The following is a 20,838-nucleotide window of genomic DNA, read 5'->3' as shown; positions in this document are numbered from 1 at the left end:
ACAACACTAACATATAGGCAGAATTGTATTGAGTGATGCATATACCAGGGTGTACTATTATACCTACCCAACTGTATCCTGAGACTCATTACTATGGCCTGTTCGCCCCAAAAATATTGAATTATGAAAAACTTTCTATAGATGGTAATATTTTGAAACAGTTATCTTACACACCATGATAAATATACAGTAAATTATGAGATATTTTCTATCCTTTTAACATTTTTGAAGCTGTACTTACTCAGTGTTACAGCTTTTAGTCTTTTACTTTGTAATGACATCAGATTGGGGATGAGATCAGTATGTAATCTGTTGTAATTATATAATTTATAATAAGATGTGTAGACAGAAATATCACTACATGGTATGTAAAATCTAAATACAAATGTTTGGAGAAATTAATGCTCTGTCAGATAAGAGTTGGATCAGTAGAGTTTCTAGGTAAAGGGTTTTCTTCCATATTTGAAATCCTGTGTTGAAAGGAAATACTCTATGTGTATAGATATTTCAAAAGATGAAGTCTAAGAAAAGACGGCCCGTTGAACTTAACAAAAAACTTAGATATATAAGATGGTGGAGAAAAGACAAGGTAAGAGTTGAAGTCTCAAAATGAGACAGTTTACAATTTTCTTTGATGCATAGTAAATAAAAATGAATGAATGTGTGGTTTCCAGAAATACACTAAAACGAGACTGTGGTTGTGGGAATTTGTCTTGTCATCCATCTTGTGTTAGCTAGTAATTCTACAAAGCTGACCGAGCTGTATTAAGGTATTACAGGTAGTATACTTAACTCCATGAATAATTGATGGAGAAGCATGATGTTGTGATGGAAGGTTACCTTTCGTCTTGGGAATCACTCAGGTAGCCGTTTCTCTTGTTAAATACAGGTAAACTTGGTACTTAAGGAAATGCAAATATCTGATTAGAATGTAAGGAGTTGCTGATATGTAAGTTGTACATTTATTTGAACCCTACAGAAATTTTGACAACAACTCAGAAATTGACTTATTCTATGTCATACCTGTATTACCTAAGGACTTATTTAAAATCATGGACATTCGGACAACAGTAATGATTGAGTACTTGACCTTGTGAACTTTGAGGTCAGGATCAGTGTTTATCTGGTGACTAGTGTATGGGTTAGCATTGGGGGTCTTGATGGTCATCTTGTGGTCATCTTAATCATTAAGCTAGGGATCACTTGTGTATTGGTCAGTCTGTTCTATATATAAACCAAGAATTTTAAAGTGAAAGATAATGAGCCTCAGAAATAAAGCCATCTTGTTTACTATGTGCCTTCCTTATAAATGAAACTGAGCTGTACATCTTCTTCTGGTTGTTCTGATAATATCTTTTCCTTGTCATTACTTTCAAGTTTATCTACATCACCCAGTTTTAGATTATTAGGTCACCTTGTTTTTATCTGTATGTCAAAAGATATGTAGGTGAAAATTTTATAATATAGTATCAGAGTGATTATGATTTTTGCATTACCTTAATGAAGGATGTGAACTTCACTATTATTAGATACCTGTAAATTACCTTTATTTCCAGGTCAGTAGTATTATAAAGACAAAATTTTCACTCCTTCATTGCTTTGATTCGGACAATAAATTTTCAGTCCAACTGAAATGTTCCTTAGGTTTAACTTTAAAGAAATATGTCATATTGATAAGGATTTGTTTCCTGCACATTAACATAATAAGAGAGGTGACCCGATCATTGATATGTCATGGTTATTTCACATTGTAAAAAGAAAAGATAAAAGTTATGGCCTCTGTTTTATTGGCTACCTGTAAAGGATTGTAAATCATCATCAATCTTTCCACCCATGATTAGGATATGGCTGAGTCATCAGATTTAAGATCTACGTATCCTGTTCCGAGAAGGACCTATGTCAATGTTGACATGTCTTAACTTGTGTCACTTGTTTTATGGCAACTGTTCTTATTTACAGTAGCTTCACTCATGATCAGGAGAAAACTTTAAAAATATTACAACAGGGAAAAAAGAAATCTAAAAGTTGGGCAATCAGTACAATTCTGTGTACTGTATAACATATTCTGTTTGATGTGGAGTCCTGTTTGTGATGCTGAAGCTGACTAGATGATAAAGTGTTTCTGTTTCAAGCTTGGTAACAAATCTTTCGTAAATGCAAATTTCACACAGGACTGTAAATTTCTTGAAGTAGACTCTCATGAAAACTTGTATATATCTCAGTATCAGAGACCACAATGAAGAAAGCATAATAAAATCATTATCAAGGTAGAGACGTTAAAAAGTGGGTTGTCCTGAACTCTTTTTGTAAAAGTACAAAGTTAAAAATAATAGATATCAACACAAAGCTATTATCACCAAATATCATTAATTCAGTTTCATCTCTTCATATTGCCATTGGTAAGTTGTAGATCGAACAATGTCCTTCTATTGCAGATTGGGATAAATTTCATTCTTAGAAATTTCTTTCCAAATATCTGGCTACATAAATAACTTTAGAAGAGATAGGGTAAAATAAACATTAGATGGTTATCATCTGGTAGGCAAAATCCAAGATGTGTATCATTGTGGTTTGTATAAAATTACACAAGTAGTAGAAGGATTGTATGTGTAAGATTTCTGTCTGATTGGTGACATTATTGTCCTGTTTGTCAATAAATGTCTACGGTCTATAGGTTACAGCTATCATTGTTATCAGCCACTCTTCAATATATATTATCTCTTTGCTCCACATTTACATACTCTCTTAAGCAAAAAGATTGACGGACCCGTTTTTCCACCTGACAAAACATACAGAATGAGTTTATAGCCATATTAGGGTGCGAAAATCTGGTCTATAGGGTATTATTGAAAAAAAAATTGCTTACTGGATCACACAGCAAGGTGAAGGGTCAACACAGGTAAGTCTTACATTTCGGGGAAGGAAAAATCTATAGTGTTTAGAGAACCTTGTATCGCTTGGTCTGAAACTCCAGAACAGTCACATGTTTGTGTATGTGCAGTTGGGTGAAGTGTTTTAATCCTTATCTTTGGTAAAAATATACATCCATTCAACTGTTGTTTATTTGGATATCGTTCAGACTTAGAGGTATGAAGTCTTTCTACGTGTGAAGTTGTAACACAGACCAAACATCAATAAGTTTTCATTGGGATTTATGATATTTGTATCACACAAGGAAGATTAATGTTATATATTTCTGTAAGGACATTCTATGTTTTGTCTGCGGATGAGTCACACCCAGGTTTTAATATTACAGGTAGGTTTTGTTGTTGTAATGAGTTTGTATTTATTAGGTTCTGAACAGGTATTACTTTCTGGATTAAATTGATATCAGACGTCTTCATTGTTTTTAGATCATCTAAATCAATAAGTAGTTTTCTATAACTATGTATAATGTTAAAAACAATGGAAGGTTATAATCTACTCAGTAAATGTCTTGTTTTGATAGATTTCAAAGACCTTACACATTATTTACAACTAGTGTTGCAGTTTTCTTGGAATATCATGACAGAGTTATGTTATGTTTACCTCAGTACATTGGCTCTATCAGAATTTTTGGAAAGCTGTTTTGAAAATTGTTATATTAACATTTTATATTCAAAGGATACTTGGTGAAAGTATAAGTGTACTGAATTTAAATTTCTTAACTTTTTCTAAAATAGTTCATATTTTGCCATTGAAAGGCCATAGTCTGACCAATATTCTATCTTTAAGTCAGTCCAATGATATTGGTTCATATGCTCTTCAATACTTCATATAATGAAGGGTTCTAGGTGGTAAGTTATCCAGTTAAAAAGAAACGTTCATTTAAGTTTGACAGGACTTTAATTGTAGGTGAAAGGTATGCCAGGTAAATTCTGTCATAAACTGCGTCATGTGAACTGAATCACTGAAAAATAATACTTGTAGACTTTACACCTTGAAGGACATATTAAAACCTATACAAACAGGTGTTCAAACCATGAAGCTGTAAAATGCATTGGTTGATCATGAATAAACATATATCAAGTGGTGTAAACCTATTTAATCAATTATTACCATGTGTAGTACAGATAATACACTTATATAATGTCCATGATCTATTTTTAGCAGATTTTACAGACAAATTTTTAATAGCAACCATATGTTTTTAATCAAGAGGAAATGAAACTGAAATCATGTCATTATGAAATCATATCATGACTTAGACAACATTCATAATGGGAAAAAATTGTACTTAATTGGCAATACCTATGGATGAAAACAATAAAAACAAATCACATTACAGGCCCATAAAGGAGGCAGATGTTCTCACCTGTCATATTGTAAAGGGAGATAACTGTAACACCAGTTACAGGTAGCAGACTGTACAAAAGCTGTGACAGCAGCTATAAGACTTGTTTTTATAATGGGTAGTTCTATATCAAACAGAGAGTTTGCATCTCATTCATTTTTGTTTTCAATTATTCTAATTTCTGACAAATGGAATGCTATTTAATTAATTTATCAGTTGTTTGACTGTAGTATTGGACATTTAATCTGCAGAAAAAATGGTTTCATAATCAAATGTTTTGTGCTAATAACAAAAGTAAAAATAAAATTAATAATTTGTTTCAATTAACTGGATTGTTAAGTGAAAAAATCTTATGTGATGAACATGAAAGTTACATAGCTCTGAGTAATGTTGGTTTTGTATTGAATACATACTAGAATTTAATATGTAGTGTCACAAACTCAAGAATGTTAAGGGTTGTAGGGCAAAGAAATAAATGCTGTCTGTGTAATTTTGTTTGAATAAGATAAAGTTTTGTTTGACATCATGCCTGACTGGATTTAAGATAGATATTTTTGTGTTTTTATTTGTTTATAGACCTCAGGGCTGTTTTAAGTGTTACAGATACTAATATACACATGTATACATATTATATCTTTATCAGGTAGTGTTGTTTCCTTTCAACTCAAAATTCTCCTATAAAATACAAGTAGAAATTGCAAATAAAAATAGTAAGAGATCATGACTCAATACATTTGTAATACACATGAAAGGGGAGGGTCTTGCAACCTATGTGTCATGAGGACAAGTCCAACAAAATCTTTAAAATGCTGTTCCTTTAGGAATACTATTAAGGACAATTATTATAATTCAATGTCTGATGTATCCTTTCACAATTGAAACTTGATTCTTTACAAACAGCACCAAAAATGTGCATGAACTTAGTCTATTTTAATCAATAATGTCTGGACCAAATGAAATAAAAAATCTGAACAGAAACAATATGGTCTGCAATAAAAGCTTATTCCATTCAAGGGTAGATTTTGTCCTGATCTGGGTTAGTACTTGTTGTATTCTTTTGATGAACCGGAAAAATTTGACCTACTTGAAATGACAAGGACAGTCTCCTGGACATTGTTACGCATCTAATAATAGAGTTTATGTTATGATGCTGTTTTTGATATATTGTAGTATTTCTGCAGCTTCCTATAACCTTTGACCTATACAAACTTCATTACTGTAAACTTTCGACTGAGTTGTAACCTAAGTGGGTTGATTGATAAGGTTGTCAAGATCACTAATGACGTTTTGGAAAGTAAACCAGCATCTTGTTATAGAGTAAGATTTTATTTGTCACTGTATGTAAATACCAAGGAACTGAATCAGAGTAATTATCGGGGATACATTTACATACATTTCTTAGCAGGTTGGCTTTGTAATCTTCTCCACGAGATGATTATAATTAGCAGAGTACATGCAAGACTGTGTTGCTGTGGACCAAGACATGCTTCGTACCCCGAGAGTGTCTGATTATGTCAATAAACGTGGAATAACTGAGAGACGATTATTGGACATGCTATAGTAAACAATTCAGGTTTTCTCTCATTTGATTCATTGGATTTTTACACCAATAATCAAGTGTGTTAATCGTTAAAAACTAACATTCATTATATAGATTAGATTAAGGCATGCATAACCTATCACACAGGTGTATCCTGTTATCTGTTGGAGCGTGGACCTGGGATGGATTGTTGGGTCGTTAAATGTGTGTGTTGACCTGTTATCTAGAAAATGTCGTAAGATACAGTCAAACAATTATAACAGGAGTTATGAAATTTTAAAAATCCTGCTTGTTGACGAACTGCTGGTATTATTGACAAAATCACTGTTATCTATGGAAACAGTGGTCGTTGGAGCTTTAACAAATCTTTTTGTGATGATATGTATTGTTCCCTGGCGGAGACCTATTTTTCCCAAGATCAAGTTTGGTTGAGTTGACTGTGATACAGCTCCGAGATAATTCTTCATTGTTTAGTTTTGAACTAACAAAACATTTTTTTCTAGCTGGAGTGAAACATTTCATAAGCTTCAACGTTTGACCCCAGTGATTCTTTTCGAAATGGAAGTTTGACAGGATACTTGGAAATTATTTTTCGCAGGGGGAAAATATTCATCTGCAAAAAATGGTTCGAATATATTACTGTCATCGAGCTGGTAAGCAAATCAAATTGCAACTGCACAATTATGTGCAATTATGTAAATTATCAAATTTTGTGTAGAGAGGTGAGTACGTACAGACGTTTAAATTAAGTGATGATTTTTATTGGCAAACATTCTGTCTGATGGATATGCTAATTAATGAAATTACTCATATGTTTTAAATTATAAGCATGTCAAAATTTTTAAAGTATATATAGCATACACCATTGGGCCATACTTATTGTGTCTACAACTGTTTTATAGAATGGATAGTTCTTGTGCCTGTGTTGAGTCCAGTTGCTGTTGTGAAGGTAAAATTTGACAACATGTATGACTATCTAAAAGGATTATTTCTTATGTTGTTCCAACGGTGTTTTACACTCAGGTAGCATTCATCAAAAGTTGGTATCACAATGTCACTGCATTATCATGTAAGCTATACGGTAGGGACTTGATGGTTTGAGAATTCTGTTTCCTGGCAAATCATAAGCAACAGAGTTATAACATCAGTATTTTAATCATTCAACTCTTGTCAGGATGAGGACAAGATTGTTCAGTATCAAAATCAGTGAGGATTATTAGAATTATTGTCGTATACTCTGGTATGAATTAATGCCTATTGATTAGTCCTCATCTTTACAACTGACTAGGTAGACACTGTGCTGTCTGGGTAATACTCAATAAATCTTGTCTACAGCTGAATCCAGGTAATTGATTAGGTTGGATTAGGCATTGATTGTAAGACTAACACCATGTGAAATATCTACAATCCAAAAAATAGTAATTTGAACATAAGATATTGCCTGAGGTTATTGGCATCTTGCACGCTGCTATAACAACCAATACCTGTGTGTGGTGTGACCTTTGACCTCTACCTGGCATTGGATTCATGACTCAGGGAATGATTTTGAAGATATGTTACTGTGGCTTAATTAGATTTCCAAGATAAGATGCACAATATGCATTTACACATATGTTTTCATGAAAAGTAAATAGTCTTCGTATTCTGTGTCAGCTATTCAATAAAGAGGAGTTGCCATTTCATTTTAACTGGAACTCTTGCCCATTATATATATATTATATTGTAGGTTTATGTGCAAACGAAACACATTATGATGCACTCTTCAACAAAGATATCTTAGAGACTGGGATTTGATGTCCAATCCTGTATAGCTGATAGCTACAATTATACTCTTGAATATGTTAATGCTTTTGAACAACATTCCTTTGAATCATAGTCAAAGGTTCTTGTTACAGTATGGTGCAATATAAACTGAAGTCCCCTTGTCAGAGGTTACTAACACACAGTTCTGCACAGGACACTGATTCCTTGGTTGTGACAGTTAAATGTATTGTCTTTATTTTATGAAGGTATCATGTTTTTTGTCTGAAATTTCCTTGATGCATTTCACCACTTAAGGCTGTTAATAAAATGGGAGTTAGGTTACATGTAGGTGAGTTTACTTTAGTAGGTCAGTAAGTCTCATCCTGGGGAAACTGACAAAGACATAGTCATTTAAAGACAAATCTGTGATAAGAAATGTTTAGGGAAGATTGTAACAAATTAGTCAATGGCTGACCGAGCCAATTTGGGATTGATCAGGTCAGATTATAACAAGGGACACAACTCTATACTGATAAGGGTAATTTCATTCAAGAATTAATACAGGTGAATGAAATAGCCTTTGGTCAGGATATTGTTACTTATCTTCGAGTGACCAGGCTAATTTGATTGGAAATCCTACCAAATGTTGTGAGTGCTTTAAGTCCTGTATAGCCACGGGTCATATCTTCGTATGGGAGATAACTCATAGTTGTTGGATTTTAAAATATCTGACAAATTTGATAAAACTACAATTACAGTGAACAATTGGGAGTTTATATGTAATGTGTTTGTAATTTATTGTGGCAATAATCCTGGATATGAGAAATTTAGAATAGGGAAACAGTTACAAATGACTGGACTAATTTATGATAAGGGCTGACCACTTTTGACCACAATACCCTCTAGCCAGATTTTATCACCTGATGTTGTCATCTTGTCTAGACACAAACAGAGGATGATGTCACACAGGACTTCAATCTGTTTCATACACAGCGTCTGTAAATGTTTAATTTATCAATCAATTATTGTTAAATTAAATATTTACTTTTCACTCTGCTCTTAATGGATAAGCTAATTAATCAATTTCTACAGAGTTTTTGTATTGATATATATCTCAGAATCCTGATGTGACTAAGTCATAGATGTATTGGAAGGGTAGGATTTCCACTTGAAAAACTACATGATTTACAACAGAAAATACCGGTTTCAGAATTGAACAGGATAACTATTTGTTATCTGAATCCTGACAGAAGAATATCACGATCACTGATCTTTCAGTTGCTTTGGATGTTAAAATGTTATATGTCATTATTTTTCGAAAACATTTAGGATTAAACCACTTTTAGCAAACAGTAGAAAACAAGAAATGAAGTTGAAATATTTGGTGATTGACTTTGGTATTTAAGGTAAATATGTACTCATTTAACTAAAGTTTGTTTTCAAGATTGCTCCAAACATTTTAAAACCCTTGGACAACAAACAAGTTAGTGTCTCTCTATCTCAGTCAGGTTTGTTTGAGCGCCTATCAGCTGGTTCCGGAGCTATGATACACTGCCATTTTATATCATTACCGGTGGAACAAACATATCTTTTACGACAATTCTGCGTTGGTATCATTGGCTTATTGTCAGATTTGCCGTTTATCAGTAGCAAATGTTGATACAAGGATTCTGGACCACGTCCCTTGTTTACCTGTCTGAACACAGATTATCGAGGCGAGAGGCTCTTGATATAATTCTAGTTTCAGAATTAAGCAAATAAGAAAATTTATCCTGTTTCGCCCTAAACAAACAGTTGGAATCTCCCGTTGTTTAGAATGGATCAGTTTATATCACTAATTGAAAATACAGGGTAGGTCTGTGGTTATACAACAGGAGCTTACAAGCTCTGAGATATTCATTTCCCTTGAGGACTGTTGAAAACTTCATAAGAATGATTAAAATGAGTGGTATTCTTTTTTATCTAATCAACTTCAAAGAGCATAAAATATGGATTTAATTTCAAACGTAAGAATTTGGGAGAAAAAAAATGAAATTGATTTATAGAATGTCTGTGCCAATAAATCAGGATCTTATCTGTCGGTGTATACCTGTTTGAACATGAACTGCAGATATAACTGGTTTGAAATCTGAACTAGGTTTTCAACAATTGAAGATTTGTAATAGGAGAAATGCTTTGCTCACAGTCTTATTTCTTTTGTTTGTAAGATAAGAAAGCATGAGATTCCTTCAACAGAATTCACATGTTTTAATAGAACATATGATAAACATGTTTATGTCCTTAATTTGATTTTATCTAAATATACATTATGTTAATAATTTCATTGATAGCTATTTACTGTAAATAGTGTAAACTTGTATATCACGGCTGTGGGTGAAGCACCTGTTGCTTAGAGTGGAGCATTTGTGATTGATAATGACTATAGGTGTATTTGACTGAAACAGTGACAGATTATTGGAGTAAGCATTAGCTTTAATGATGATGAATTATGGAGTCTTGTTGTGCATCATCAGTATGCATTAGGTTGTTGATCAGGAAAAGTTGTTAAGAACTTCCTAACTTTCCACCAGACAATATCAATGCATATGTCTGACTAATATCTGATCAGATTGTAGACCCAACATTATCAACTAAAGTGTTGCTTTACTAATCATAGAAATTTTGATCCAAGTAGATCATTTTTACATTGAAGTGTTGACTTTCATTTCCTACTCCAGTAATTTGAAATTCAAAGATCAAATAATTGTTTAATTAATGTAAATTGACAACAGGTAAGATAATTTCCGGGTTAAATTTTTTTGATATCGTTTACAATTGATGGCAATGTGTTACCATCACCAGACAGTCAATGATGCATCAGCTTTAACACTTGTCCAGGTAACATGCTCTCACACAACACTTGGGAGGGCAGAAATTTCTTCTTACTTACACAGGTAAAATGCATTTCATGTATACCTGCGATAGTGATAGGTACAGTAAAATGCATGGCTCTTTACTTCATGGATATGATTAGAGAGAAAAGAGTTTTAAGTTTGAAGACAATTTAAGTCTACATCACAGACTCTGTGTAAGTGAGTGAGGACTTCTGTACAAATATGCTTAAAATTTTCAGAGGTCAAGATGAATTGACCTCAGACAACATTGAGATAATGATTGAAAGAGTCCTTGTCATGGATTCAGGTACTGCCTTTTTTCCTGAGGGGAAAAGAATCTTAATGTGAACAGTGGAGAATAAGGATAGGTGTCCATGGTAAGGCAGCATACACCCCCAGAGGGTTCTCAGTTTGACCATCACTAAATGATGTCTATCTGTATGTACCTTATCACCAAACACCACCGGAAATATGAACATTTAAAAAAGGTGGAGACCAAATCTGTACCAGGTATTAACAATCTCTAGCTTTGTAGGTGAAGATGTTAGTTGTCAGAATCAAGATCTACACATTTGTAAACTCTACTGTAACACGGAACATTTACTAGTTCTCTCAGGCGAAACGTATCACTGATGTAAATGGGACATATTTCATATTCTGTATCCTGGATGAAAAACGTGTGGGAAGCAGACTTGCAGATGACTATCAACCGGTATATATTCTGTTGAAATTTCATAGGATTTAATGTGATTCTTCAACTGTCAAATTCTACATCTCTAAATAATATCAACATTCCGACTATATTTAAGGATTTAAGTGACATTAGTAGCTATATATCAGTGGTATGCTATGCTTCTCTATGTTGAAGCAGGATCATTTTTATTTTGACAGTAAGGGATAATCCTACATTCTTTCTACAGAGCTTTTTGTGGTACGTGTATCGAAGGATATCTTAATCTAATGTTTACGATTTTGTAAATGGCTTCATGTCAAGTAATCTCTCCAGTAAGGAACGATGACACTTATGAGAAAGTTTGATTGGCAGAATAAAGAGACCATATCTGTTGGATAGTGTCGGACCAAATGCAGAGATAGCAACTGGAATCAGTTTGGAGATTTAGAATTCTGTAAAGGGCAGGAAGTGTTTAGAAGCTCTGTTTGCTGATTTTGAGGGTCAAAACCGGACAACTTTGATACAATATCATTAACAAGTGAACATCAAGCTTAGGATATTACCTGACTGTATTGTCACACCTGTCCAAGGTGTGCCTAAGACAGGTGCAAAGATACTCAGATACTGATAATCACAGTTATGTGAGATATCAAGGAAATAAGAATTTGGATATTTCTGTCTGACACAACTGATGTGAACAGTTTGTAAAATGGAGACCTTTTCATCTACAGCTGTACTGATATTGAATATCCCATCTCAATCTGGTATGTATAGAACACTGTCTACCTTCTGATGTACTTCAGTCTTTTCTTAATTTCATATTACAACTGAATGAATCATTAATATAGGAGATTTCCATGCTTAAAGCTGAGGAAGCTAAAGGCAGAAAGTCTCAATGATTGTAATATCTCCAATAACAAAGAAATGTTTTGTTTTATCACTGTTTGTTTGCTGGGTTTATAAACAGCCAAGGTCATTTTGAGGCAAGGTTCCTTATAGGAGCTGGTGGCTACCTCACTGAACAACACACAGGAGGCCCTGGTCACAAATCACTCAGAGCAATTAATGCAAAATGTTGTGCCCAAGGACAAAATCAGAGACTCTTCTGTTTCATAGCTTCTGAAAAACACAAACAACACTGGGAAGGAAATGTTGATTACATACTGTTGAATTTATCCTCTAAGATATCTGTTACAGCCTTTGTGATGTGAATACTTTTCTGCAACATTACTTGGAATAAGTGATTTCAGAAAAAGCTCAACAACATACAGCTAACTGTCTTGATATCAATCTAGATATTATCCTTGTACACTTAACAGATGAAAAAATTCAGTGTATGTTGACGGAAAGTAGTTGGACTCTGAACCCTGAGGTTTATATTACTGTAATATATCCAATACTTATTTTTTTTTATCTATGTTGCATGAAAATTCTTTTGAAATGTAAATGAGATAGGATTTTTTAATTTATTGTTAGTCTGTGCCTTAAGAATACAATTTTACATCAAAAAGATATGACGTTATTTGAATTTACAAATGTATACATATACATGTTTCAGAAAAAATTGACCTATTTTTCTTTGTATGAACGCTGGGGCAAATAAGATCATAGTCTATTGAAATATGACATAGATAGAGAGTATACCAGTGAGACTGATTTAAAACGACATATCTATAACTTTTGTTCACTTGAAAAATTTTGAAATAGCATATTCATGACTCATAATGAAAAATTACACATAAAGATACATGTCTATTTGAGCATGCAGATTACACTTGTGTTTATAAACACACCAGTCAACTATATACCTTAGTCATTTCAGTCCAGTAAGATGAATGCTGAATTAGAACCTGTACTTTCATTTCTTTCCCATCTTGCAAATTTGATGTTGATCCTATACTCAGATTTTTTAGTTAATATGATGAAAATAACATTGTTAAAATTCTGATATGTTCAAATATTCTTTATTTTTGTATCAGTGTTAAAACTTGCAATTTAAAGCTTTGCAGCACCTCTTTTACATGTGTATGATGTAATATATCCATCCTTCTGTCCATTTGTCTATCTATTGTTCTGTCAATCTCTGTGTCTTGGTTTTTCCTAGTTTTATTCCCCAGTCATTCTATGGAATAGCATGATTATAGTGTTGCCTGTCCGTCCTGTCCCATCCCTCTGGCCATTCACTTATCAATGTCATCTCCCAACCTCTCAAAAGATTTAGTTCATAGTTCTACATCTGATCCCATAAATGGTTTGTATAGAAGTGAGGCTATAATGTTTTATAGACTCTAAAATTAAATCATATTTTAAATGGTATTGACATTTTAAGAACCATATTTCACATTATCGTAACAAGAGGGAAAGAAATAAGATTTCATATTGTTTATGCATTGTATTACATTTATTGCCCTAATAAATTTCATACATGCAGAAACTATCTTCTCAGTCTAATAGTACGTACCAATCTATACTACCAGTCTCTGTTACTGAGCAAGTTATACAAGTGATAAAAGATTTTATTGTGTAGGTGTGTGTATACCTTTGCATTTTACCTGCATGTTCACCTGTCACTAAAAGCATATATATCAAGAAGAGATTTTATTTTCACCTGGGTTTGCACCTATCTTGTGGGTTGTATATATAACACCTGATTTCAGGGTGTGGATTATGACGTAAAAGAAAAGTAAACGGCAGGATTATGTCCACTGAGGAACTCCCCTAAAACATGGTCATCAATCAAAACTACTTTCTGGGGAAGGAATTTGTAAAACAAACAAACTGGTGCACTTTTTTTAGCAACAAAAAAACTGTGTGGGATATACTAGGATGTACTTGAGGTGGTTAAAAACAGTTATTTAGGATATTTGAAGGGTTTCATCATGTTTTTCTACTTTTCTTTTTCATTTGTGATGAAATATAAAACTTGCTGACTGATATCTTATAACGAGTTGAAAATGTGATTGAATTTTATACGGTTAATGAGTGTTTATTCATGGAGTAATTTTGTAAAGGAATTCAAAATTACCCATCTCCTAAATGGTTTACACATAACAATTCAGAGATAAATAACCATCTTGTTTGCAAAGCAGATGTTAACGGAAGTCAAAATTAAGTTGAATTTGTAATGATAATATAATTATTTTCTGAATAGCAGTATTTAATTTGATATTATTATGTGCATGTCAATTGAAATGAGATTATGGAGTCTTTAAGTGTAAGATTATTGGAAAACAAAAAAAATCTACAAAATCCTCAATTTTTTTTTATTATTTTTGTTCAGTCAGTGGCCATTCCACAAATTTAAATGTCCACAAAATGTTAAGCAAATGAAAATTGTCACAGATTTCAATATTTGATGATTTTTTGAGCAAAATTTATCTATGACGTCAAGTGTCAACTAAATTATATATTTTTGGAAAACCATGAAATTTGAGTTCAGCTGAAAAATATAATTTTGCAGTATAATTGTATGATTACTTACAGAAAGCTCTATAACAGAACCATCAGATTTATCTGTATGTGTGTTTACAGCTATATTTAGGATCAGGTTATCTACAGGTAATACTGACGTATGACAGTGACGTACCTGTCATTAGTAAGATAACCTACACCACATATCTGTCAGCTGTACACTGGTACATCATGCCACTCCATAAGGTCACATCAAGGTCCTGGATAGAGTTAGAATTACGTCATGACGACGTGTTTGACATCAATTTGGTCCATTAGAAAACTAATTTATTAAATGAAAACAGAATAATTTTCTTACTATTTTATTTTGGTTGTCCCTCTGTAACACATTAATGTGAATTTAATTTCAGTCTTGTGTATGTTTTTCATCATTAATCATCTTTTCAATTAACATTTACTGTGAAATGTCCCTTTAAGCTTGGTTATTGGGGAAGCATTTGTTGTATGCCCAATTAATTGCAGTTTAATTTTGTTTAAGAGAATAACCTTCTCTTCAAATTTTTTAATGGTCTGTATATCATATTCCTTGCGTTTAATTTGCCCCTTCTAAATATTCTCATTTTGAGGTAATTTAGCAATGATTAGCTATTCAGTGTAAGCTGTAAGTAAAGGTTATCTCCCCTTTATATATCTTATGAGGCTTAATTAAAATCTGTATGATTTCCTGCCCCACCTGAGCAGGTACAGCATGTTATAGAGTTATCAGCCCTTCAATAAAGAATTATTGTTTATAATAGTACAATAGAAATATTATCATTAGTATCAGTGTGATAACCTAGACATCTATGTTGTGTATCAATCATCTCTTATCTGACTCGGTCATTGTAGATTATCACTACACCTCTACATAGTCTGTCTGTAGCCTATAGTAGAATACTTGATGTAATGCTTTATTTGATGTAACTGTTGTTAGGAGGCATAGTGGATAAGATAATTATCATTCACCTAGACAACCTGGCTTCAATTTCCCAGATCGGCTGCTGGAAGATATTGTCCAACCCTGTACTTCCTTTTGAGCCAATGCTGACTTAAAAACTAACAAAACTTAACATGATTGGTGATAGCTGGGTTAGGTAGGGGCACCAGAGGACCATATATGGTATCTACAGTATATCCTTGGCAGGTGAACAAGTGTGGAGAATTACTTATAGTAACATTATGACTCATTCTTTCTTATTTACTTACGTCTCTTCAATAAAATTAAACTTTAATTTGCTGTGTCTAGTCCTTTGTGAAACCAATTAATCTATAATATGCTGAGGTCCCACAGACTCCATCACACAGGACTTGTTCTGATATCAACAAATCTTGTGTTCCACCCTGGTGATACATAAAAACAACTACAATTTGTGATATATTCGTCTTAATTTATGGGATGATATAACCCTCAAGAAGGGAACTTTAATAAAAACACACACCACCCAACTGTATGGAGGATATAAAAGCTTTCTCTAAGCTAGTCAAGGTATTTTGTCCATGGATTGCAGATTGAGTGATTGAGAGAAGACTTCCTATAAGTTTAAAATGTCTCATGTGGCAAAAATCAGACTGTGGTTGGGTAGGTAGACATTACAAAGTACAAGACTGTCCTAGGTGGTTTCTTTTAGGTCTCTCACTTCCTACTTATCAGAGGGACTGTCATGGATTTAGTAATTGCTAAACATGGATTTGAAAAGTGCTAATGGTATTTATGAGAAAAGTGATTTATTTTTTATTGGGACTGTCATGGATTTAGTAATTGCTAAACATGGATTTGAAAAGTGCTAATGGTATTTATGAGAAAAGTGATTTATTTTTTATTTTATCATATTGATATATTTTAAATTTTACAATGTTTTTACCACTATATTTTTCCATTGTTATGTATGCTGTTTTACCTAGCCGGGTCCTATCTGTTATCAGATTTAGACATTCTTCACATAGTTTCCTCTGGTAAGATTGTTTGTGTAGGATTGATTAAACTATTATCTACTTTCACCTTTATGACTAAGAGTTGACTGGTGACTGGATTAATTTGAATTCTATTTTATAATAACTGACAGTAAAATTAATATATTTAGTTCTTGTGACACTTATCGGATCAGTTTTAACATCCTGATCACCTGGTTTGTCCTCTATACAGTATACCATTGTCTACTGATGGGTAAGGGGTGTCAGGGTCTGTTCATTTCATTTAAATTGAACAGTAATTGTTTAATTGTGTCAGATTTTAAAAACAGATTTATTGATATCAGAATATAGTTTTTACCTTCACTACTGTTAGAATTGTGACAGATTGTACACCTTCAATGGAATGTATTGAATCTTGTCATATACTTAAGATTTTTTGAAGTATTATTGAAATGTTGTCACATCTTGTCACCCCTACTTAGCTTTGTTCTATAACTGTGATCGAAGGATGGAGCATTCCAATGTGACATTATAGGGGTCAGGTATGATCAGAATCTTATTGACTGTCTCACTTGAAATCATCTATCATTATATATGGAAAAACACTGACATAATGGGACTCAAACAACTCTATTCTGTCTGCTACAAAATGTATTTGGAGTTTACCTGCCAAGAATGCAAACTTCATGCATAATATATAAAATAAAAACATCTGTATATGAATCACATATCTTTTAAGCAGTATGCACTTGCCAGTGTTCACCATTTCAGATTTATTTACTTTCAGCTGTGTTTGACATGGTACATAGCGAAAACAATGACAGTTTCACCCTAATCAGAGTCATATCTATGTACTACACATTATACACCTTAGATGATATATCAGCATTGCTGATTAACATCTCAACAGGTAGTATTGTATCCTACCTGTAAGATCTAAGGTAATATGTTATACCTGTAAAATCTCAGGTGAGAGGTTACATCACAAAGTATACTCAAGTTAGGGATGTGAACTTTGTATAAAGATCATCATCAGAGTAGAACCATTATGTCACTGACGTTTAAAATTACGTGTAGCTGTCATGATCTTGTCTAATGCGTCATTTCCATTTTTACATTGAAACCTGTTTTGTGTATTTACAGATAACAGCAAACCAAGTCCATCGCTAGGAGTTGCCGACAAACCGCAATGGAACGCTGGCAGTGAGGAAGATAGTACGACAGAGACTGATTATAAAGTTGCTCTTAAAAGCAGCGTCAAGTGGGAGGACGTACCTGAGAAGGTTAATCTTTATAGTGCAAACGTAGTCGATGACGGAAAAACCACAGAAATTGTAGACAGAGAATCCATTGCAGATCTCGGGTCGACAAGGAAACAGTGGGAGACATTGTTTCTGTCATCAACACCTTCATCAGCTCCAAAACCAACGCCTAAAAAAGCTGCTGTCAAACACTGGGAGGTTAAGCTTCCTTATAAACCAGTGGGTGTGGTGAATTCTGCAGAGACAACTGCAGAAGAACCACCTAGTGAAAGGAAAATGGAAGACGAATATGCTAACGAAAGTGCCATTGCTCGTGAGATTCGTCTGGCAAACGAGCGTGAGGAAATGCTTAAACGTGAGCAGGAGGATCGAATGGAGCTTTTGAAACGCCAGGAGGAATCAAAACAGACGAAAACAATAGCAACTTTTGAGGCACAGAACAATAACAACAACAATAATGAATTAAAGACAATGTACCATGAAATGACAGAAGCTGATCGTGGGTCGGAGCTGCAACGAAGGGAAACCATCATCAAACAGGAGATTGAGGAACAACAGGAGCGCGAGCAGGCCGTCAGTCAGAATGCCGTCAGCGACAGTGAGGTAATATTATATGATGAAAGAAGAATGCGGGTAACCATAGTTACATAACATGTAGATTTCTCCATTGTGTTATTAGATTTTCATTGAAAATACAGGATCTTGATATTACACAATGTCAGCCTATTATTTATCACTGTTGACATCAGTATGAATATAACATAGCCTGGATATTTAAGTAAGCCGAGAACAAAGTTAAAATGTATCTTATTCCATACTACTTAAACCACTAATCTAGGTTATTTCGATCCTGAAACCAAAGTGGTAGACGATTTTAATCAAATTGATAGTAATAACATTCAATTTGATCTAACAAATCCTCGAACCTTCAACATTTATTATATTTCTAGTTAGTCAAATACTAAACGTAAGTTTTTAACCAAAATGTAATTTGTCAAATGTCTTTATATTAGTGTTATATTTGTACTTTGTCTGGCTTCAGTGAACTGTTTGACATTTAAGCATACAGAAACACATTATATGATAAAGTTTATGCCTTGGGTTTAGACATCCACAATAAAACAATATAAAATGGTGATCAAATCCACAGTATGAAATATATGGTATGTCACAAAGTATAAAGCTATATCAGGGAACAGCTGACAACTTTGTAAGACCTTAGTCTGGAGACAGACCATAAGCTGGTCAGACTTGTTTCAGCAGAAACAGCTTTCTTACTTGAGGTATATACAAGGGAAGATGTTAGGGATGTTGTACCTGCCAGAAGTTCAGAAGCATATTCCTGTGTACTTTGTGAAGGTAATTGTCATCCTCATCAAATATTTACCTGGTAAAGCGTAGGTAAGGTAAGATGTTTGCCAATGATTCCTGGGCTGAATTCATAAATATGAGGAAGCTATACTAGATATCTGAATGATAGGGAAGTTATTGATAATGCTATAAAGATAAACTTTTTTTAAAAAACAAAGAACAAGTCTTTACCAGGATTTCATTTTTAACACCAATTTCAGCATGGTGAAAGAAAAATGGTCAGTTGACCCTGAATTTGAGTAGCCATTTTTATTGCTATCATGCATCGTCCGTAATCGTGCACCATTTCTGTCCTTTCTTTTAAAACACTACTCATGCTTTACACCTGGGTGGATTTCAGTCAGATTTGTTCTGAGCATTATTGCAGATGGGTTATCTTTTCTTTAATTCAATTTAATTTGACCCCAAGAGACATAGGGTCAGGGCTGGAAATGGGAAAGTTAGTCAATGATTTTGCTTCAAAATGCTATTCTTCCTTAATGCATGTATGGATTTATACCAAATGTGGTTTCAAATATCATTATGGGAATTGATCAGTTTTGTCAGACCACCATCTGTAAATTCTGTGGTTTGTTCATCCATTCATTGATTGTCAGATGACTGTTACATGGCCTTCTTGTCTATTAGTATAGACTGAAGGTATACTTGTTTTAGTGTATCCTTATTTCTGTATATATTGCCGTAACTATCCTGGAAATACCTCCCCCCCCCTCCTCCAAATAAAAGAGGATCAACATATTACCATTGACTGGTAGGGAGGAGGGTGGCATTTATTACAAAACCCCATGAGACCAAGACATTACTTTTTACTGAAAATATGTGAAAGAGAAAAATGTAAAGGTGGAAGAGGAGGGGATGGGGGACAAACTGATTATTACTCAAAATCTGGGAAGTTGGCCCATCACAAAACCTCTGGGGGCCAAAACATAATTCTTAGTGTGAAGTAGTACTTTGATGTATGATTTCATAGGGAAGATGATAAAGTACATAGATTTTATTAGTCTTTAAGCAAATACACGTTCTGTACAACACCACACCTAATTCTTTGACTGCAGACCATGTGACATCATCCCCAGTATTACACCAACTAGTAGATTACACCTGCCCTCTCAATAACCCCGCAATTCCTCGTATGAGCTGATCAAGTCATCTTTTGCCTGATTGACAACTTGGTACACATCAATACTTTGGCACGCCCAGCTAGACAGCCTTTAAGGCTGACTGTTTGACATTATAACACAAAAAATGACAATAATAAATGGTTCCAAGATTACGACACGTCCTCAAACGTAGCCATGTCGAAGGTATGCATGTTAGGGGAAGTTGTTTACTTAAGCCCTGGCTAGATATACCGAGTGTTATTTAAATTTAATCTACTTCAAAAGAGAAGAAGGCGTAAGCGTGGAATCGCACGTCACATAAATAGAAAATTCAATCCTATTGCATTCAAAATATTTTCTCACTGAGGGATAGATGATTGGTAACTCTAACACTAAACTCGCTATCCTTTTGGATTAGGTGTTAAAAGTGTTTAGCCAGTTTATGACAGAGACTTTACACCACAATGAAGATTTCTAGGGATCGGGATATTCACACTGTGGGAACTTATGGAAATATACATCTTCTACAAAGTGGTGTGTGGACCAAAGTAAGAGCAATTTTCACATGTACAACCTGTATATTAAGTATGTCTCAGCATTTTGATAGAAATAATTGTTAGTGTCTACCAACAGATAATCCTC

The 20,838-nt window shown here is 33.7% G+C and overlaps 1 protein-coding gene across 1 annotated transcript in view; it reads left to right on the top strand.

Annotated features, from left to right (window-relative positions):
* The window catches only part of LOC132561569 (titin-like), a 130,975-nt gene that overhangs the window by 106,382 nt on the left and 3,755 nt on the right, over positions 1 to 20,838 (top strand). The window contains exon 16 of the mRNA XM_060226259.1: positions 17,607 to 18,328. Within this exon, the coding sequence (XP_060082242.1) occupies positions 17,607 to 18,328 (722 nt within the window). The remainder of the gene's footprint in view (positions 1 to 17,606; positions 18,329 to 20,838) is intronic.

Source organism: Ylistrum balloti, unplaced genomic scaffold (genome assembly GCF_031769215.1).
Source record: "Ylistrum balloti isolate Yb309-2 unplaced genomic scaffold, AGI_CSIRO_Ybal_v1 Utg369668, whole genome shotgun sequence".
In the NCBI taxonomy this organism is placed as follows: Eukaryota; Metazoa; Mollusca; class Bivalvia; order Pectinida; family Pectinidae; genus Ylistrum; species Ylistrum balloti.
This window is presented reverse-complemented; position numbering and strand designations above follow the sequence as displayed.